Consider the following 23,295-nt stretch of genomic DNA (forward strand, 5'->3'; position numbering starts at 1 on the left):
CAATTGTAGTTCCCTTAAATACGATCTTCACGAGTAAATCTTGCCGAAAGTCCAGTTTTCTCCTGTGGATATCCTTGTGAGAATACCATTCATTTCTCCTTTGAGTGTCAAACTTTCAAAAATGAAAGACGCACTTTGTTTCATAATCTGGCTGAATAAGAAATAGATTTGAATTTAGAGCTTCTTTTGTTTGGTAGTTTTGATCTTTCTGAGGACCTAAACTATTTTGTCTTTACACATGTGCAAAATTTCATTAAATCCAGTAAAAGGTTTTAAAAGATTCTTATACGATGATGTATTTTTATGTCTGTGTGTGAATGCTTAATATTTATAATTTATGTTTAAGCCTATATCCTTATAAGCATGTATTTGAAAATGCATGATGGGAGAGAGCTCCAATAAGTTGTAATGACTTGTGCGCAATGCCCTTGTTCAAATTTATTTTGGCAATAAAATATGTTTAAACTGAAAAAAAAACTACTAACGAATTATTTTTTTGTGGAGGTTTTCAAGTTCCGTTGATGTCGTTGATAGCCCGAGTGGAATTCGGAAATACTGTTTATCTACAAAATAAAATATCAACGCTTTTTCTTGGAAACCACGAAATTTGAGATCCACAAAACACGTACGAGTATTATCAGTTGGGGAAATAGTCATGCAATTAAATGAAGTTCCTCTATTTCAGATTTTTGGTTGTACGATCTGGTTATATTGCATTCACGTCATGACACAGCGACGCCACATTGTAGTAGACCCCTCTTCAATAGATCCAAAGGTATGTTGTCTTTACAATCAGTATTAAACAATCTGCATAAACTACCATTAAGAAATGTTTGTGTTGTAAATTTGGTTGTTGGTGGCCCCTAACCTTGAATGACATAGCGTAATACGAAACGACATCAATAAATGTATTTCTATTTTGAATTGTGCTTCACAAAAAATATACATTTCATTGTTGACAGAATTGCTCCCTGCAGGTTTTCACAATAAGACAGAACTAAGTAATTTTGAAGGGAATATACTCATAAATGAAAGCATTAAATGTTGTGTCGTATCAATGGGAAATAATTAAGCATTTCGCGCACTTAGGTAAAAGAGATCACATAGATTAAGCTGCTTTGTGGTACAAGAAATCCTTGATTTTTTCTTATTCGCAGGACCTTGCGGATGTGGCCAGTCTGGATGGTACAGAAGGTTGCCCAGCTCCACTGTTGGGAAGATGTTTGTTGGGATGTTACTACTTTTTCAGGCCGAATAAACGACCCATTATTTACGAGATTGACCCCACATTATTCGTGGAGCCCGTTTGGACTGGCACTCATTCGACTGACGTTCAATCAGACGACGAAGTGGTAATCGACACATTAGTGGAATCTAGGCCATTGCGACTCATGTCATCGGTATTCTCCAGCACCCTGGCGCCATCTAACAGCCACCCAAGGGCTGCGGTCGAGCTACCAGGCCAGCTACCCGACGAATCGGAATCCCCAGCTGATTTGATTTCAAGGCAAATGTTAGGACCACATGGTCCGATTTATGAACATGCCAAAGGTTCCATACAAGCAAGTTCAGAAAAAAGTGTGAAGAAAACCATGGAACTGTCCGACGTGTCGGCAGCTAATGGCGACGAGGGTAATCAGCAATCAGTTAAAAAGACCCCGGATGTGTCCGTACATCGATATGAATGGTTCCGATCCACTCTCGGATGGACCAGCTCTGTGTAATAAGAACTTTTTCGCAACAACGTTGATAATTAGCTACAATCAGAATAAAATGTTTAAATTGTCTCACGATTTTACCACTACTGTCAAATGTAATGTCTATTGACTGTACCCACAATGCAACGCGTTGTTTGATAGCTAGACTCAAGGACACGTACATTGCCAACAATCTCGTGTGTGCTTGGTGAATTTTTAATAATGTGGTCATCTGGTCAAATGTGAACGGTTGATAATAATTTTTATCATGTACACACCATGATAGTTATATCCTAATAAAGCATTGATGATTGCTGACTTCTTATTCTGAGTTTTTTTTTATAAATAACAAAAAAAAAAAAAAAATAGTTTTGAAAAGAGGACAACTTAATATAATTTTGTCAACTTCAAAACACATCACAGAACAGACACGTCTGTGATTGAAAATTTCAAACTGTCACTGAAAGACTTGATTACAAGAATATTTAATTATGTCGGAGTGGTAGTATCGCATTTAGTACATTGTATGTCATTACATTGAACTTGCCAAAAAAATCACGCACTTGTTGCTTCAAAATTGAGTACATGATGTTGCAACAACCAAGCAAATGGATTACGTAAAAATGACTTATTGACAGCTATCTTAATGAGAAATAAAATGTACGAGTTCAGTGGTTTCGAGATTCGCTCTGTAGTATGTAATTGCATTGGAGAGAAGTATTCCCACAGTAATAGTCTCGGAGTTTTCTTTGTTATAACCGAATCTACGGGTGTCTTTACATACGCCCCTGAAATCAGACGATTTCTTCGTATATTGACAATATTAATGTGTGAAATCATATAGGAGAAATTAGCCCACGAAAGAGATGGCTGTAGTTTACACCTGTCCATGTAAACCACAAGGCGCGTCCTTCGAAATAACTGACCATATATAGACACTCATATAATCGAATGTTGTTTTCATTCGACAGATATTGTTGAGCTGAATTGCACCAGTCTGGTGTTTATAATAATCAGTGAAGGTGGTTATCATTTGTTTGTGATTCTGAACATGGATATTCACGCTATCATGGATTCAGATTCGAAAAGTCCTACATGTCACGTACCGTGCTATTACGAACAACATGTGATAGATGTGTAACCTCTGTGTAGACTACAACATATAGCCAAGTCTGTCCGGTTCTCCGAGTAAAATGGTACCTACTAAGCCTATATTAGTTATTTGATAAAATCACTCATCCATGACTGACCCCATTCTACCCGTAGGGTTACATGCCTACGACTCGATAAACAATAAGGGGACATAACCCATGGTATCCTGTAGAAAGAGCTGCATACGGCCGACTCCGTGTATGCGAGTTTGCTACTAAATCGCCCAATATCAACTAAAGTGCTCTCATTAGGTGATGATGAGTTATCAAACGATGAAAACGCATTAATTTTTGCGTGTACGCAAAATTTCATCCTCAGATCGAAAAGACTTTGACGAGTGTTCTTTATTTTTTTTACTGAAGTCAGAGACATATATAACACTGAAGTGTGTTTCGATATTTTATGACTTAATTACATCTTCCCAATATGTTTTTGCTTATACATAAAAATGTGAAAAAAAACAAGCGCGGAAAGGGAAATGCTGTTCATCTTTTATTCATAAACGACACCGATTTTTCGTTGAACGGCTCGTCCTCCAGCGTTGATATTTGGTTCGGTTGAAGACGTATTATGTGTTCAATCACTTGTAGTAAGTAACGTTTATTTTTGCATTTTTACAACATCCACACATTATAAAACGCATTTAATTTCCGAAACATTTGCTGTAATCTGTTAATATTTTTAAAAATTTGTTTTCCATTTGTTTCTTTTAAATAATTTAGGCAAATGTTAAGTTATTATGATTTACGACTTACGGAAGTCAGAACTTGATTATTGTTGTCGTAGTAACGCCTCCATTTTAGTTCAATATGGAGGGGAAAATGGCAATGGCTCGCACTCTACCGCCGCTCGCGGGGTAAGTCGTCAAGATATGTCAATGATTATCATGGCTTCTCGAACTAGAATTGTCATTCTATCGAAAATGTTTCAACATTTGCGATTTATGAGATGTTTAATCAAAATGGCGGACCGAATCATAGTGCTGTCAGTCATGTTTTCCTGGCAGTTCAGAGTTAATCTTGATCCTACACCAGACGTTAGACATTGCCAGGGGCAGATATATGGTCGATATCACACATCATTGATCAATAAGTGTCTACTAACGATAACTATGGTCTAATGTCTGGTGTATGAGGCAGAGGGAACTTGGTTTATGGTATTGACAATCGAAATAAACACATTTCCATAATCATCACCATTGATTAGTGTTGATGCCGATTATCAACCTAGATGAAATGTGCTACCAAGACAGTATACTGGTACAGTACCAAGGCGATGAAGGTCCTTTCTTTTTAATGTCTTGATCTTCATGAGGTGTGCATAACATTTTCAATCCACATGTCCTATTGACCCAACAAATTATGGTGTAACTGAACAGCTAAATACACCGGTCATTGCTTATGAAACTCATGCATCAAGTACATAATGTAAATTCAAACATGTGCAATTTGGTTTTTATTAAACACGAAGTCCTGATGACGGGGTCGAGATCAAAGTCTGATTATTAACTCTGGGACCTGGTATAAACATGTATAATTATAATTAGAACACTGAACACTCATGGATACTCAATACACTGAATAACATCAGTGGTACACATTTACGCAATCTAAACTAGATTAACTTGAAATGATTTCAACTTCTTGGTGGATCAGTTGATCTGTTATTTGTAAGTTTGATCCCTACTTGGGACAATCATGTTTATAGGAAGCTGAGGTCACAACCATTTTGTGCTGTATTGGCTGTGTCCTTGGGATGGCATTTAATGGGCCTTTGGTATGTTGTTCAGTTAGGTAGCCACCACCTTCTGAAAGGATGGGATGATAAATCAAGGAAAATAAAACAAAAATTTTGTACCACTCTGCAAACTAATACTACATATAATAATATTGATAAATTTTAATTTGTTATCTAGCATTTAGCATAACATAGCATTTTGGATTTATGAATGATTTTCTTTTCTTACTCTTTTTAAGGAGAGGAGGGCCTATAGGGCCTATGTCCCCTCGGATGGGCCCCAAATTTGATGGATTAACAGGTCCAAGTTATAGATTGGACAACAAAACATATCCTCTGCCAAACCCAAAAGCATTAAAGGTAAGTCTTCGGTGTGTGACCATCGTTAAACTTAATATAACAGGTTAGAATTTAAAGCAGTCACCATAACATTTTGAAGCATAGAAATAATTTACATTTGAAACTTTAAATTAAATTCAATAAAACAATTTTTCATTGATTCAGAGTTGTTTTCTAATAAACATATAAAAATATATTTTCTAAAGGTTTTTTCATGCTAATTAAATTTTAACCATTCATCAGTGTTCTGGTTTTTTTTTAATGTTAACAGGCTGCATGAACTTTTGATGTGTTTACGAAGTAATATTATTTTGAAAATAAATTATTCAATACTGATTTTTCAGTCAACTTTCAGTCATACACTTTAGCAAATCAGTCAGGTATAGCAGTCTTATATAAGGAACATGACAATCCATCAATGACATCTCATTAAGATGAAATTAAAATGTTTCTTTTCTCTGTGTAGCCCTATGCCGATACTACAGCTGGTGCAGTGGATACGTGGCCGGCTCATGCTAGTGGACATAATGTACCACGTACAACACTGGTGCTGACAAAGAACAAAAATCTTGTCTTATATGATGAAGATTTGATGGGAAAGCCACAAATTATACCAAAACCACGCTTCCTGGAACAGCTGGAAGGTTACCTAAAAACAGAACTTAAAGCTCTAGGAGTAACACAAGTTGTACCGAATGACCTACGACTACAGGTATATAGCCTTAGAGCCTAGGCTTTGTGGAAGTTCTGTTCATATCATGAAATATATTTCATTGTTTTTTTTTAACTTTTTTTTTAGCCCTTTGAATTATCACCTGGTAATGCTAGTTTGATCATGTAGCAAAAAGGTAAATATAAACATTGTGCAAGTGTATATAAAAACATAGACATTTATTGCAGTGAATTTTGGAACTCAAATATTTTGAATACTGAATGCATGCTTTTCCTTTGGGACTCATCTAATTTTGAGAACCCGAAACAATAGGACTCCCAAAAAATTTTGGAGGTGGCTTCCAGGACTCCCATGAATAAGAAAGAGAAAAAGGAAAAAAATCCTATAAATGTTACTGAATTTCAGAAAATTAAGCGTACTTGTGGTATATTATATATTTATATAACTCATTTGGCTGTTTACTATATTGATAACTAGACACTACAGTTAGACCTACCGTTAAAAAAGATGTGGAAATTTCTGTGTTTTATCTTTTGAAAATTTTTTCCACACAGGCCCACAGAGAAGTATTTGAGTATCTCATAGAAGATTTCAAGACCTACAAACCCCTGCTCTCCTCCATTAAAAATGAGTATGAGATGATGCTGTCTTTTCAACGACAGCAAATCCGAGAACTCGACCCTCTCAAAGTGAGTATACTACAAAATACATTGTAATGTGCATAATGACAAAGGTTATTAAAAATCATATGTTGACTTCTGGTAACTAAACACTATTTTTATTTAAATAATACTGTAAATTTTCTATTTCTGTGTCATCAAATTTTAGTACAATATGAATTTTTATCTTATAAATATAAAAATGAATAGGCACTTTTACAATAGTAGATATATCAATGACATACAAATTCTACAACTAATACAATAATATTTTACCACAAAAAAAACCCCACGCTAAAATAAGTTAACCACAAAAATATGCACATTTACAGTATTTCAAGGATCAATTCAAGGGAGGATTGTTGTTTTGAAATTTCAATTTCACTTTAAATTCCAACTTTGTAATGTTTTGGTTGATAGTTAGGATAGTAGACAGAATCCATGTGTATCTGAAACATATTTAATTTTCTTTTTCAGCAAATGTTGGTGACAGTTTCTGAGCAGTGTGACCAGAAGATTATGGCCATCAGAGAGGAGGAAAAACAAGGTAAACTCACGCAACAGCTTTTCAATCACTTATCCTGAAATTTGGAGTATTTTTGAAAAAAATAAAGGCCATGTTTGGTAATAAGCCCACCCATATCTATTACAGTTCATTAGTTTTTTTAACAAATCATTTTACATTGTCTGTTCTGTAAGAAGCCTACTCAACGAGGGATAAATTTTTATCTTAATTGACCAGGTACCATTAGTTCTTATTAGATAAATAAGTTTCTTTTTCAAGACCAGAGGATGTAATTTGATACAACAGCAGAATTTAAAGGCAAATCAAGAGTCATGATATATTACGTTTGTCGCATAGTTTGATGGTCAAAAATAGTTATGCAGACATTTATGTAAATTCTCACTAAGATGAAAGTCTACTCATTACAGACACTGATGCTATTCTCTACAACATCTCTAGAACAAAATTGTCTGAATGTGTTTGTTTTTATCCACTGATAACCTCATGTCTTGTAATAAGCCCACCCTATTACTGTTTGGTAGAAATAACAATAACATGTTTTTGATCCTGTGATAAGCCCATCCTCTGTATTAGTCAGAAGTTGTAATGTTGCCTCCTGGACTTCTTACAAAAAACAAATGATACATTTTTAAATAACCATCTGTCCACCATTGTAGAGATACGCGATTTGAAGATGGAGAGAAAACGGCTTACAGAAGTGATCCAACAGATGAACAACGAGCAGAAAGACTTATTAACCCAGGTGTCTAAGTTACAGGAAGATCTCGCCGCAGAGTATCATCGGTACCGTGACGAGTGTGACGCACGTAAACAGCTGGTGTCTGACATCAACGACCTGCGCTATCAACAGGACGACTACATGATGTCGAAACAATCTGCCTCAGACGAGGCGCAGGATGATCCGATGACACTGAAAATTGCTCTGAAGTAAGTTAGCAAATCATTCGGATCTGAAAACCTGGAGACATCAATATTGATTTTCTACAATATCAAAGTACAGTCTTCGAATCATTACAAGGATTTATTAGCTGTGCAAAGTGTGGATGATAAATGCAACTGAAGGTTTCAATTTTCAACTTTCAGTTTAAACTGTCAACTTTTAAAATTTTTAAAGTGAAAAAAAAATTGTCACAGTCTTTTCATTCATGATAGTAGTAAATTTCAGTTGGTGAAGATGAGGTATATAATTTTAAGGATAAATTGCAAATATTTTTGTCTGTGGTTTGACTACCCCAATCATAGTGTAATGTGCTCTTGTCTGATGTTCAGGAAAGCCAGAGAGGACGAAAAAGCTGCTACAGAGCGTCTCAACAACATGGTGGCTAATTACGGAGACGTCATACCCAGGAGGGACTTTGAACTCCTAGAGGCTAAATACAATGTAAGATTTTTAATTAGAATTGCTGTGGTTTATGGAAGATTTTACAGTATCCACACTTCTAGGCATGTTGTTCACGTTTCAGTGCAACTTCATGGACGTGATCAGTTACTTCATTATCTCTCGGTGTACATTTTACATTTCTTCAATTTTTAACATTTGTCATTTGTTTGCCATCATTTTCATTTGTGATCTGGACAATTCCCAAACTGATGGACTAAGCATGATGAACTGTAATTTCAAAACCTCAGGTGAACAGAATATCTCTTATATCTTTTGTGATAATTTGTGATGAAAATATTAAATTTGACACCAAATTTGTTAATTCTAGCAGCAAACCAAATATATAATTATTACATATTGTGTGTCATTTCCAGAATAACTAAAAGAGTTTTAAACCTTTTCATTACCTTACATATAAAACTGTACACAGCATCTTTATTTATGTTATGTTATGTTATGTTTATGTTATGGAACAATTATTCTACCTATGAGTTCCGGGACAAATGACACATATTTTTCTAAATTGTCCTATTAAATTTGGGAAATTTAACATGCCATATGTAGGGAATGTCCCATTGTTTGCCTGTTTTCGGTGGAAAATGTCTAGACCTTTTAAAATGTTGATAAATCACGGGTCACATGTAAAAGATTGAGACTTTGACTGTTGTTTAGAAGTTGAGTTGTAATGTTTTAATTCAGTTACAATGTTAAGGTAGTGTTATGATAACCCCCTAAAGATAATACAATATATGTGGTAATTTTACACACATGCTAATTAGCATTGCTTTATTAACAGAAACTCCAGGAATTGTATACCACAGCCCAGGACGATTTCCTCAAACTACAGAAGGAACACGAGTAAGTCGCATCTATATTGATACTAGGGAACAATATTATTACATTATTGTCACAGCTAAATAAAAAGTCTGTCAGTATCAATATACCCTAACAACCATGCTTCTGGGATAAGAATTTGGATACTCCCTGAATTTTGAAATCCAGAGCTTATATTACTGTGAAAATTATCACTTTGGGGTTGTCTATTTTGGCTAGTTTTGAGGACAAATTTAAATTTAGAAAAAATACCAAAGAAAGCAAGATTGACAGAGAAAACCAACCATAGCCAGTTTCATGATTTTATGTAAACAATATTTTTTTTCAAGCTTTCAAAAAAACTGCAAAAATTTGATTCATTTAAAAAAAAAAAATTAAAAAAAAACCATTACCAGCTAGTATACCCTATGAAATGGTCAAATGATTTCAAATGTGATTTCAGTATACATACAGTGTGTATATATCAGGACTAATGAGAGATTTGTTTCAGTGCCTTGTTGGATGTCCACAAGACCGTGACCAAACAGAGAGATGAGTACTACATGGAGTGTGAGACACTCAAACGCAGCTCCACCCCCAGGTACTGTATGTGTACTTACTATACAGAATTACGAGGGAGATATTGCAATTTTGATCCTATCTGTATTGTTATCACACTTCATTTATCATGATTTTTGAGACAGTTTAGCAACTGGTTGAATATTGTTTTCATTTCGAGTGAAATTCTGTATTTGAGACATCACGGAACAAGATAGAATCCTCTTTTAGCAGGTCTGGCTTTGTTTTGAATCTATAGAATGATGCACATTGCCAAATACTGGCCACCTAATATTATGTCAAAAATACCTTTTTGGGGGTCCCATTGTAATATCAATCGTAGTAATTAAACCTCAGTATAAAGGACACCTGTGTATAAGGGTCAATTTTCTCTGATCCCTTTAATGGCCTTTATAGATATGTTTGCAAATCCTCTGAGTCACTTTGTTACAGGAAATCTGTTTCAAGCCAGTATAGTATTATAATGGTAGATAATTACTGACCATACAACATACAAGTCATTTCTCAACTAGATGAGAGTTGACAGCCGGCAAAATAAAAAAAAATTGAATCTACTTTCAGAGAGAAAGAGAAATGACACTTTCATATCTATGCATTTTGTATTTTTTTGCAGACCTGATTGGGACAAGTGTGCTGACCACGTCCAGGGAGGGATGACCAGGTGGCAGGAGTTGTCCAAGGGCAAGAGGAGCAACGAGTTGGTAGACGTCCTCATCGCCGAGATTGCAGCTGGAGGAGCGGGAGATTTGGGAGGAGCTGAATACTTTGATGGACAGGTCAGTCAAACTTGGACACAGAAACCTCAGTTTAGACCTTTAGATTTTAACATGACTAAGATTAGAAAATTGATAAAATACAAAAGTAAAGTTGATTATGTGGAAAAATAGGATTAACTTTTACACTGATTGTCTTGTGGTTTCTGTAGGGCACTGGTCCAACTGTCCCTAAATACCTCCAAGTCGAAGGCCCTGTCCGCAACAGACGACTCGGCAAGCGAGACTGCTCCATGCTCATTAGAGACATCTGGAGGGAAAAAGTAGCACATGATGCGGAGGTAAGTTATCAAATGTTAAACAATAGCTGCATTTAAAACTAATAAAAACTTTTTTTTTGCCCTGTGATAAGACCATCCCTAGACCTTATGTAGGTCCCCATTCTTGGTATGTATATGTTATGTACATTATATTGCTGTTTAAATAAATTGTAAATGAATATACTATTTTATTGTCCTTTGATAAGCCCACCCTCTGACTTTGTAAAAGAAGGAACATACTGCTTCCCGGAGTTTTTTGCAGAATAAATACAGAAATAAATGAGAACTATTTATTGAGGTGACAAAAAACGATTGTGTCTGAAAAAAACAGAAAAACGTTATTCATATGCAGTTGTCAAATTTCCTTTTTGGAATTTTTTATTTATTTATTTTTGTAATGCAACATGAAATGACATATTTGCAGAGAACAGATGGCCAGAGAGATGCTATGAGTGACTTTTTGGACCTGTACCTCCAGCGTCGCTTCGCTATGCCGCAGATGAAGGTGGAATGGGGTTACAACTTACAGGATGCCTGCGAGAGATACGCACACGATGAACTTATCGGCCTTTTCTGGGGAGTCCTCACTTATAACGTAAGTCTCATACAGGAAGAATTATATCCCTATAAACATGTAACTACATTCGTCGGCGCCACGATAGCTAATTCAGAATAGAGTGTCAGATTTCGCAATCCTAAGGATAGTCCGAGATGTATAGTTTGATAGCTATCCAGGTAGCTTGTGTCTCCAGGAAGTAGAGATCATGAACTCATGGGTGTGTGGCTCCCACATTATATCAAATGAGGTAGTCATCGGCACAAAAGTACTACATCTAGAATTCCACCTCAAATAATTTGGGCTGTTCATTGGTCGATAGACTTAAATCAGATTAAATTCCCAACACACAAAAGCTCTCACATTCTAGATCAATGAAGCAGTTTTATCTGTTTCTACTACATAATGTAATACATTTGAAGACTACATTTTAAATTCATAAAAAGAAATGATAATATCAAAAATTTTGATTTGTTTCAAGTTGACCAATCAAACTGCTTGTAACATTTTAGATTGATGAAGAGATATACCACGACCAGATGAACAAAATTGAGGAGCTGTTGAACCATCTGACGAATGCCGACATGGAGAAGGGCAACCAGGAGAAGATCAGTAAGGATGAGCTACGTCAGGGCATACGCGCAACCTTCCCTGGCATGGAGGACGAAACACTCATGGTGGCCATGAAGGCAGCGGATGTCGAACTTGACTCAAAGGAAGAGAATATTGAATATAAGGAACTCTTTAAAGAGGTAAATGTGATTTAATGGTAAACAGGTTAATGATAGGGTATGGCACTATTTCTTTCATCTCCAAATGAAATTCCAAGTCGCATTAAAAACTTTGTCTGGTGAAACGCTTGCATTAATTTTTTTTTGTCCTTTGCTGGAAACTTCATTTATTAACAAGTCTTAGATTTAAATTATAGTAATGTATTTCAGCTTATGTATAACATTTTATCCTAGCTGAAATTTCATTTTTGCCATATTGACAACTGGGCAATGGTTAAACTTTGGTAAAAGTTTCAGATATACAATAGTAGATGGTATGTGTAGACTGTCTCTGTTTCGGCTGGTCTACTGGGTGTATTGACTTTATAGATAATGATATGATGGTAGATGGCAGCATGGTGTGTGGTACTTCCAGGATAATTATGAAATAGCTGTAGAAGACATTGTTTATCATACTTGTGTTAGGATTTAATGGGCATATGAAAGTGAAAGAAATTTTTAATGAATTGTGCAAGTCAGTTTTTTTACTTGTGTCATAAATGATGTATATACTGCAAAATTGCATATTTTCATGGGACTCTATTTTCATGGGACTCTATTTTCATGGGTTTTCAAAACAACACTATTTTGTTGACACATGGATTTCCTGAATAGATATAGCTCAGTAAGTCTACTAAAACTAATTATAAATGTTTGTATGAATTCATTGATTAAGAGTATCCTCAAATTCAATGAAAATAAATCACCCACAAAAATTAAATATTTTACAGTATGTAATATGCACATTTTGTTAATACCCACAGGATGATGAGGGAAGGACTGGGCCATTCCTGGAGGAACTCATGAAGTTCATCAAACAAGAACGACTCAATTATGTTGAGGATATTAAACAACAGCTGGCGGGAATCAAGTAAGTATGAAAAAAACTAAATAAATAAACAGGAATCCAATAAGTATGATATATAAACAAATAACCAGGACGCAAATAAGTATGATATATAAACAAATAACCAGGACGCAAATAAGTATGAAATAAACAGGAATCAAGTAATTTGATTAATGAAGATGTTTGCAATACAATAATAAAATCAATTATGTGTTACATTACAGCAAGTTTGCAGAAAGCTGAAATAGATAGGGTTATTTTGGATCATTTTTTTTTGCTGTTTATTTTGCTCTGCTGTTATTTTGGAGGAATTAAAAAAGAAGTATTACATTGAATATAAAAAAATTAATAGAGAGAAATGTAGTCCATCACTGTGTGAAAAGTATGTGTACGTATCATTTCTGGTAAGGTTACGGTAAAATTGTGAAAATGAAAATATGAACCGTAAAAAGAACGGTGAATGTTTTTCTGAATTGCTGAAAAACCATACATTGATGTACAAATTATTTAAATATCATGACTTGAACCTTTCAGCAATGTGACTGTTGATGATCTGAAGCGAGCACTAAGTCTGGCCGACCCTGAAATAGACAATGCTCTTATGGACAAATATCTAGCATGGGCCTTTGATACAACTGCAGAAAAATTTAACGAAGTTGAACCACTTGAACAATCTAAACTTGTGGAAAGATTACGAAATGGCTGTCTTCACAGAGCTGGTAAAAAAATGTGATTTCTGTTCGGATGATATGACTGTGTTCAGATGCTGACATGGAACCATCAACCTTGGCTCAAGTTTATCTCTGCACATGGTTAAAGAAATTTCTGTGAAAGAAAAAGTGCTGTGTATGTAAAATTCAAAGAAAATAATTTTAAGATAATTTCACAATTTTTACAAAGAAAATTATTTTGATCTTAATATAAAGTGATATCTTTATTTGATTACTGACAGAGAAATAGATTCGAAACATACACAAATACCTATATATAATTAATTTTGATTCATTGTACTCACAATCCCATTTGTAGACAGTAAATAGTCAAAAGTATACCACATAATCTAAAAATCTTCTTCATATGAATTCTTTTTTGTGTTTCTTTTTTATTATTATGAAATGGATATTCAAAACACTTCGAAATTATTCTTTTAACGAAATGTATAAACAAAATTCAAAATCTGAGTTAACATAATATAGAACTGTATGTGTGAAATTTTATGAAACTTTTTAAAGTACTCAGGTTTTAATGTTGCATTATTCATGCTGATTATCTGCCAAGATAGAATTATAAAATTTCTAGCTTTACACATACATACTGACTGTTACTGTGACAATGTGTCCTGATCATGTGCAATTGTGTCTACACCTATTTGTTTTTAACTTTTATTGTTGTCGTCTGTGATTTTCTGTCCCTTTTGAGTTCTGGTGAAACATTAAACTTTACTTATGATGGTAAAAAGTACAGTCAAAAGTCATTAAAAACAAAATTTTATGAAAAGTTTATGTTTTTTTGCTTCGGTTTCACATTGACTATATGGCTATAAAATTCAACTTATAGAGTTACTCCCCTTGTTATGTAGAATCTGTTTTACAATAACATTTTTACAAAGTAAAAGAGACTAAATTAGCCAAAACTGTCCCAATTTTGTTAGTGTCATCAATTGCCTTGTCAAAATCAGTTTTAATCTGGTAACATTTCATCAAAATCAGCACATCTGCCAATTAATTCTCTTTATTCTGATATTTTTTTCAATATAAATAGATTTGATTTTACAATCCCCCCACCCCCAACTGTCTGTGATATCTTTACACTGTACATAGTTGTATAAAATTATCATATCCAGCATTATTGTAAATTCAGGTCATACATGTATATATATATATGTCTGCATGAGTTATACAATGTATACTTATATACATATTAGGAAATTGACATACTGTTTATAAATGCCAGTGTGCCGTTATTGATTTCACTGTTGTATGAAAGTGAGTGTGTGTGATGCGAAGAAGGGACTTGTTTCTTTGTATTCTTATCAAAGAAAAATATTTTTTGAATGAAATAAAAGTTTCACAATTTATCAAACAATAAAATTGTCTCGAGTTATTGTGTTTAAATTCTACAATGACAAGTTTTCCTGTGTTCGTTATATTGTGCATCTGTTAAATGTAGCTTATTTTACGTTTTCTGAAAATATTTGTCACAATCTTAAAAAACTTGAAACAATGACACCCTAGTGGAACAATATCAAAGACAGTGTAAAAGGAAATGATTGGAAATAGAGTTTTAAAATTCATCCATGTGACTTATAACACAGATCACTATTATTAATTGGTGCAAGTAACTAAAATTTGAACATACTAAGGGTTCAAGATTTTTCCTTTCACTTTTTATTGCCAATTTGGACCATTATGGGTTCAGATTGGCAATCTTCAGAAAATCTCAAACTCTCAAATCTCAAATTCATAAACTCATCAACCATATAAAGTGATAACATCAACCTCAACCATACACAGTGATAACATCCAACCTCATCAACCATACACAGTGATAATATCCAACCTCATCAACCATACACAGTGATAACATCCAACCTCATCAACCATACACAGTGATAATACCAACCTCATCAACCATACACATTGATAATATCCAACCTCATCAACCATTCACAGTGATAACATCCAACCTCATCAACCATACACAGTGATAACATCCAACCTCATCAACCATACACAGTGATAACACCCAACCTCATCAACCATACACAGTGATAACATCCAACCTCATCAACCATACACAGTGATAATATCAACCTCATCAACCATCCACATTGATAATATCCAACCTCAACCACACATAGTGATAATATCCAACCTCATCAACCATACACAGTGATAACATCCAACCTCATCAACCATACACAGTGATAATATCCAACCTCATCAACCATACACAGTGATAACATCCAACCTCAACAACCATACACAGTGATCACATCCAAACTTATCGACCGTACACAGTGATAACATCAAACCTCATCAACCATACCTAATGCTAACATCCAACCTCATCAACAATACACAGTGATAACACCCAACCTCAACCATACACAGTGATAACATCCAACCTCATCAACCATACACAGTGATAACATCCAACCTCATCAACCATACACAGAGATAACACCTAACCTCATCAACCTTACCCAGTGATAGCATCTAACCTCATGAACCATAAACGGTGATAACATCAAACCTCATCAGCCGTACACGGTGATAACATCCAACCTTATATAGCCATACATGGCTATAACGCCCAACCTTATATATCATACAAAGTGATAATTTTCTCATCAGTTTCTTTTCCTGGTTGTATTTCTTTCAACAGGAAGAAAAAATATCCTAATTTTTCCTTTCATGTGGAAAAACTTGCACATTTGCACTTATTTTCTCTCATGACTGAGTAGTCACCATCAAGGATGTTAATGATATTGAAAAGAGTTCAACATTTATAACCCATGTAAATTGTACTGAGGGTTTCACTCAATAGCTCACATTAATTGAATTAAAAATCAAGTGCTTTTCTAGACGTGGTAAGACTTTAGGAAAGATTTTACATCTTTTTTATACTTTTTATTTTGTGGTCATATAGTGAAGTCAAAAAGTCGCTGTATTGTAGATCCATTCAGATTAGTTTGAATGTGTTAAAGTTGGTGTTTAATGTATAATTAATATAGAAACTGATGTTTTGGTCTCTGATTAAATGACCAGTCTTTTTTTTAACTATCATTCATATTTTGGTAACTGGTTATATGAAGGAAGAGGACGAATATGAAATAAATGAAGAAAGAAAAGAAAGAAAGACCCGATCCAATATTTTCCCACTAGATCACCGAAAGTCATTAAGGCTGATGACGAATATTGAGTTGTCTCCCCTATACTTCGAAACTGCCCTGCTGAAAGGCATCGCGGGAGAGCTGGCGAAAAAGGGATGCTGGGGAGTTCGGACCCGGAACAAAGTGTAAGGGGACATTTTTTGTCCATTTCTCTTTAAAAAGATTCTTCTCTGCAGCAGGCCCTGTGGTCCACCGGTTCAGACGCTGAATGGTAAGCTAGTCCGAGATCCCTGGATTTTGTAACATTGAATTGCTACTTCACTGCAAATTGATTTACATTAAAATATTTGGTTCCTTCGCATGATTTTTTTTTAGATAAATTGTCAAAGGTCATACTTTATATGTTGTTGACATGCCATCTAATTTCAATAATTTAATAGGCCTTGCACAAACGTAAACGACTTACGTACGGGGTTAACTTGAATCAAAGCTGCGAAAATTGATGGAAAAAATAAAGTAAATTACTTTGGTCAGTGTTTGGGCGGGTTTGGGGAGTTCACACAATTTTCGTATTCCAAGACTTTTGGAATCAAATGCCTATTTAAAGGTATGTAGAGACCATAACAGTGTCTTCTTAATTACCAAAGTTTTTAAAGTTACAGCTGTGTTAAAACGTACCATTTCTGACAGCTGTATTACTAGTGCATCTCGTTAAATTTGGCCACCTATTGTAATAGCACACCTAGTGTAATAGCATATCATGGTATTTGTTGAAAGTTTTAACAGTTTACTATTAAAGCTAGCTATTTTCAAGTTTTAGTGAGAGATATGAATATTCATATTGTGGATTTTAGACAAAAACCTATCTGCTTAATTATTTGTACTGATATTATTTTTGTGAACAATTTGTCCTGCATTAAACTCCAAGGGCTAACATAGAAATTCTCTCCCAAGTTATGTGTTGAGTGAAGGTAATGCTCCCCCTACAAGCTTATGATAAAACATGACAGTCATGCTACACACTGAGAATTTAACAGATAAATTGGCTGACTTTAAGTCTGGAGCAGGCTTATTAACATATCATGTATATATAAGATTTATTTTTTCAAGTTTAATGTAATTCTAAGTGGTTGAAAAGCTTATAAAAATTGAGATGAATTGATATCACTTATACAATGTATCACAGAAGTGTTCAGGAGTAGTGGATGTTTCTCTATGGTTATCATCCAAATGTTCTCAACTCATTTGAAAGTGAAATTATTTTCCAAAAATAATAATTTTTTCTGTCAAATTTTTGTGATGATGTATGGATTACGTACCGTTGAGCAATTTATTTTCGATATAAATGTTTTCGGGGTTATATCCATAACGCTATGAACCTGTTTTGCTTCTCTAAAATTTTAGTACCGATTTAAAAGATGAATATGAAAAGAAAGAAAGCTTTTATCTTGCAACTTAAAAGATGACATGGGTACAGTAGTGTGATTTCAAAACTAGTTTTACTGGTAAACTTTTTAGGAAATTGGTTAAGAAATTGGTATAAATCAAACCGTAACAAAGAATAATGTTTAGGTATTTGGGTGCGGTTCAAGTGGAGACAAAGTGACCTAAGATTAACTTAATGTAATGACATAGCAATAATGTCTCTTTAGTTTTTTGTCATGTCATTTCAAAAAGTACTTTCATAAACAGGTTCAACAACTGAAACGAATATATATATAATCTAGTATTTTTGCTCACCTGGCCTGAATTGCCAAATTCAACAGTGCTATCGTACTGAGTTCATTGCCATCTTTTACTTCAAAAAGCTACTGCTGTAGAATGGCTCGGGATATTTTGACTTAACTTAGATTTAATACTGATATGATTTTATCTTGGTAAGAATTTAGGTTGATCTGAACTGAATATTATGCCGATTTATAGGATGGAGAGATGAAAATTATCGCTTGCATGTTTACATAAATTAAGAGATCTTTTGCTGTCAAGGTAGACACACTTCAAGACTTCGACTTCGCAGAAATTGTTCACCTGGCACTCTGAGCTTACTAGAAAGACAACTCATCATAATTAACACCGACATTGCTTCTTCGTTTACAAAGTCTTTCCTTCTAAAGGCAGTTCAACCAATTTTCATGTGACTGACTCTGATTTATCTTAAAAAAAAAAACCCACTAATGGCAATTATCAAACAACTGTTATACTGTGAATAATTTTATATCAAAGATCTCACAGGTCTGAATAGATTTAATATTTTGACAGTCAAATGTAAAATCACACTTTGAATATGTAAAATATAGTAAAATTTCAAATACTGTGATATGGTATATGGTACAGAAACTTAGGAGTAATATTATGAAATTCCATCATTTAAACAATACACTCAAAAAAATATAATGAAATGTTTGAGAAATTCTTTAGGAAAACTGACACTAAATTGAGTGTCTCAAACTTTTACATGAACATGAAAACAACACCTATGTAAGGTTATTAGGTAGAATTTGCTCTGATAAAATACCAAATTGATGACATAGAAAAGAGACCTCAATTTCTGCAGTGAAATGGACAATGTGTCTTGATTACCAGATAATAGACAAGCTTGTGTATCACTTTCACTTTCATCTTTGATATCTCAAATTGGTTTGTATTACATCAAAATAGAGTGGATTTAGTGCTTATAGTAATGATATGGTGTAAATTATACTACTGGAACAAAATAGGAAACTTTAAAGTATGAGTCACCTTCAATTAATGTATTTTGAGATTTTAAATGGCCTTCATATGAAGTTACATGATGATGATGTAAATATTTCTTTAAATGTGTTGAAAAAAAAAAGCTTTGATTAAAATTGTTTTTTAACATTAAATGTTTTGAAAAAGGAAACTTTTTATGTCTATGTAAGTGTTTAGGTGATATTAATGACTAAAAAAAAACCATTGTTTTTTGTCTGTTGCCATGGATCATCTGCTACGCAGCATCCACTGTGCACTGTCTGCCATGTGTAAACTTTTAACATTTCAAATTTTTCAAATTCTTCCACCAGTGGAATTCCTTTAAACTCAATGCCTAGAATTAGTTTGAGTTGGATTTGACAAAATGCTGTTATTTCTTTAGTTGTTCTGAAATCCAAGATGGCCACCATTGCTTCCATCTTGAACAAAGATTTTAAACTTCTTCCCCCTGTGACAGTTGTGCTTAACTGAACCTAAACTTGCTGGGTATATTAAGATAACGTTTCTGAATGAAAAATTGTAATACTAAAACCATAGAATATAAAAGTATTTACATTTGCTATCTACAACATAGTTTCCTAAATAATGTCTTAATTCTGTGTTGATTTATTTTCCATTCTTTGTTGAAAATTAGACAGAAATACTAAAATACACAGTTAGATAGAGAAAATTGAAGTTATTGCTAAGTGCTTGTTCTGGTGAACTTTAATTTGTAGTATGACTGTTCAACATTTTTTTTCAAATAAATACCTATATTGAAAAATTTTGTCTTCTTGAAAATCTAAAAAGTTTGGGAGCTACAAAGGTCTTGCCAAAGTTTTTTGTAAAGTCCCAGATTTGGCAAATGAAAATCATTGCATTCATGAATACATTTTTCCTGGATTGCTGGTATGCTCTTCCTTAAAATCCAGATGCATAGTAACAGAACTTTACAAAGGATAAATCACAAATATTTCATTTTTTAAATTATTTCATATTTGAAATTTTGAAATATGAAGTTCAGAATAAAGAAAACTAATCAGTTTCCAGTCTTGTACATGGTATATGTTAACATGAGTGTTTGGGTACTAGTAACTTTACATAAGACTTGCTAAAGAGTCATTGTAAACTATCACTGAAATGAAAACAAGAAATCTCGTGTTACCTGTTGAAATCTGTATATTTGTACTGATGATATTTTAGATAAAACCTATTGCCTCAATGCATATATGTCATACCTCGGTAAGTTATCCATGTTGTGTAAAGTTTAAGGAAGAAAGACTAATATGTGGTGTTCAGTGTACCCTCTCTAAGTATCTGTCCCATAATACTACAATGGAATTTGATTCTGTAGATTACCACTGTGGAAATAAAGGTGTGAACATATGTTGGAGCCCGAGGCCACTCATCGACCAATCAAATTAATTCATGATGCGTGGAACACGGTAATTTCTCCTGACAAAGTTTAGCTATTATGAATGAAAATAGTCATTTTACCGATAAATCTCACTGTCGTTGTCCACAGACATCTTACTCACGAAGGTCTGTGAAAGCAGAGGGGGTGGGAAATTGAGAAAAATTTTCTTGATGTTGTCGAATCAGTGTGATTTAGATGTATTGTGATTGGTAAAGAGAATTTGTAGAGAAGTAAGGTCGTGTGACGATATCGCCACCAAACATCAACACACAAAGTGTGGTCTTGTTTTCATTGAATTTAAGGATTTTTTCTGTTTTTGAGACAGATGGTGTAGTCATCTCTTTCACCTGATATTTTGTAACATACCAATGATTTATGGGGCACTTGAGGGTTTTCCTAATGATGGAGAGAGATGCAATCGTAAGTTCTTTGGTTATTTTCTTAATTTCTCTATTTAAGAAAGATACAATTGAAGCTAAAAAAGAATGTTAGTTGAAAGTTGAAAGGTCAATAAATAGGTTAATAAGGTTGATAAATGTATATTAGAAGAGTATTGTTGCAGTCAGAGGTCATTAAATTAGTTGAAAGGTCCAGGTCAAAGGTTAATGAAATGTCTATTATTTGATAGTGTCAAGGTTAGAGGTTAATACAGTGTCTATTTGAAGATATTACCAAGGTCAAAGGTCAAGACAATGTCTATTAGTTGATATTGTCAAGGTCAGAAGTTGATATACATATCTATTATTAAGATGTATCAAGGTCAAATGTCAGTACAATGTCTTTTAGTGGGCTTTGTCAAAGTCATTGGTTTTTAAATAAAATGTTCATCAGAAAATGTCGTGTAACTTAATTACGAAGTAAAAAGTCACAGAAACTTAGACTGTCTTTCGATGTGCATCACTCATCATACATTCACTGAATTTTGTGGAAAAACCAAGTTTAGTCATAACTTTAAATAGCTTGGGATATGGTTCATTTGATCAGAGGCATCAGACCATATACTGATTAGCATATATTTAACTGAATATAAAAATAACAAATAATATTATTCTTACCCTTTGAACTTCCCACAATTAATGAGAAAGTACTTTTACTACTAAGGACTGTATTTGTACTCTATATATTGCTTTATCACTTTCTGTGATGTCACAAATTTCTTATGTTGAAATAATTGTAATTGAATATAAAATGGACCAGGGTACCTGTACTATTCTGGTTCATACTTGTTATCCCATGGTGAAGACGTTGGGGAGAGGTTGGCGTTATGTTCATACAAACATTCATATGTGATCACTTTTTGTTGTCACTATGGCAATTTTAATTATCAAATAGATTTTGATCAAGTTTGCTCATTCATTGAAGGACCATAATTATATCTCTGCCACATTCAAGTTTCAAGGTTGTAGGGTCAAGGTCAAGGTTATCATTGCTATTTTTAAGAAAATCAATGTTAGCACTCCAGTGGCTCAGTTTCTGGAGAGATTTTGATCACATTTCACATAAATATGGGGACAGTAATATTTCCGGCATGTTGAAGTTGCTGGGTTGTTTGGTCAAGGTTTGCAGGGTCATTGGGTCAAGGTTTTCAGTCTTGTTGGGTCATGGTCATAATTACTTACTGTTATAAAATCCTTCTCATTGCAGTAGCTTATTTAAGGAGTGATTTTTGTCAAATTTCTCATTCATATAAAGGACAAATATCCCAGACAAGTTCAAGTTTCAGGGTTGTTCGGTCAAAGTCAAGGTCACCATTGCTACATTAAGAAAATCCTTGCCTTCACTATTGTGGCTTAATTCACTTAGATATTTTTATCAAATCTCACATTCATATTAAGGACTTAATTATCTTAGACAAGCCAGAGTTTCAGGGCTTTAAGGTCAAGGTCACTGTTACCAGTTCATTTAACTTTGATTAGATATGATGGTGATTTTTATTGTATCCTTATAAAACAAACACAATTTAATTCCACAAAAAGTAAACTAAAGTTCATGTATCTGTAATTCATGGTTTGCCTTTAATTTAGATGTAAATAGACTACAATTTACCAATAAATATGATCATTGTGTGGTGATGTAGTCACAGAATACATCCAGATGGAGGAGTTCCAAGCCCTATATATCGGGTTAAACATGCTTGTAGGCTTTATCCAATTCCCCAGTGACATTTCTTTCACATCGTTATTAAAGGATCAGTCTCATTTGATCTAGAAATATGTAAATATCTTCAGTGCTGATGCTTGTTTAAATATCTACACTAATGACTTACCAGCTTAGTTATGTAATGTTAACCTTATAGATTTTCACCTGTCCTCTCTTTAATTATCATTATTTTTTAAACTTGCACTCATCAGTCTCTGAATGAAGGTCAGTGTTCGATATGGCGTCATGTTTGCCTCTGCTGTAGACAGAACTTAACAGTGGACCGACATTAATTTAGGAACCTTACAAGTAAAATCACTTGGAAATCAACTTAACCATACTATATTTTATTCTATATATCTACGGTGTAGTGTTTCATGAATTTTTTCTCGACAAAGAAATTCTGGGTTTAAAATGCCACTCTGCTGTACAT

The 23,295-nt window shown here is 33.9% G+C and overlaps 2 protein-coding genes across 2 annotated transcripts; both read left to right on the top strand.

Annotated features, from left to right (window-relative positions):
- The first annotated feature begins 724 nt into the window (after positions 1 to 724).
- LOC132553324 (uncharacterized) lies at positions 725 to 1,724 on the top strand. Its single transcript, XM_060217563.1, has 2 exons — positions 725 to 775; positions 1,158 to 1,724. Exons 1-2 carry the CDS (start codon positions 725 to 727, stop codon positions 1,722 to 1,724), a joined length of 618 nt encoding a protein of 205 aa, XP_060073546.1.
- A 1,934-nt stretch (positions 1,725 to 3,658) lies between these two features.
- Positions 3,659 to 13,833, top strand: LOC132553335 (translin-associated factor X-interacting protein 1-like). Its single transcript, XM_060217572.1, has 15 exons — positions 3,659 to 3,705; positions 4,826 to 4,946; positions 5,392 to 5,637; positions 6,153 to 6,287; positions 6,735 to 6,804; positions 7,440 to 7,710; positions 8,053 to 8,164; positions 8,961 to 9,022; positions 9,489 to 9,578; positions 10,170 to 10,332; positions 10,482 to 10,610; positions 11,014 to 11,184; positions 11,658 to 11,897; positions 12,680 to 12,786; positions 13,297 to 13,833. Exons 1-15 carry the CDS (start codon positions 3,659 to 3,661, stop codon positions 13,493 to 13,495), a joined length of 2,163 nt encoding a protein of 720 aa, XP_060073555.1. The 3' UTR covers positions 13,496 to 13,833.
- Positions 13,834 to 23,295: the final 9,462 nt, after the last annotated feature.

The sequence above is a fragment of the Ylistrum balloti genome, unplaced genomic scaffold, assembly GCF_031769215.1.
Source record: "Ylistrum balloti isolate Yb309-2 unplaced genomic scaffold, AGI_CSIRO_Ybal_v1 Utg369636, whole genome shotgun sequence".
Classification (NCBI taxonomy): Eukaryota; Metazoa; Mollusca; class Bivalvia; order Pectinida; family Pectinidae; genus Ylistrum; species Ylistrum balloti.

Coding starts and splice junctions, on each gene's coding strand:
- LOC132553324 (XM_060217563.1), top strand. CDS start 725: ATGACACAGCGACGCCACATTGTAGTAGACCCCTCTTCAATAGATCCA. Junction 776..1,157: donor CCTCTTCAATAGATCCAAAG/GTATGTTGTCTT, acceptor TCTTATTCGCAG/GACCTTGCGGATGTGGCCAG.
- LOC132553335 (XM_060217572.1), top strand. CDS start 3,659: ATGGAGGGGAAAATGGCAATGGCTCGCACTCTACCGCCGCTCGCGGG. Junction 5,638..6,152: donor CGAATGACCTACGACTACAG/GTATATAGCCTT, acceptor TTTTCCACACAG/GCCCACAGAGAAGTATTTGA. Junction 8,165..8,960: donor TCCTAGAGGCTAAATACAAT/GTAAGATTTTTA, acceptor CTTTATTAACAG/AAACTCCAGGAATTGTATAC.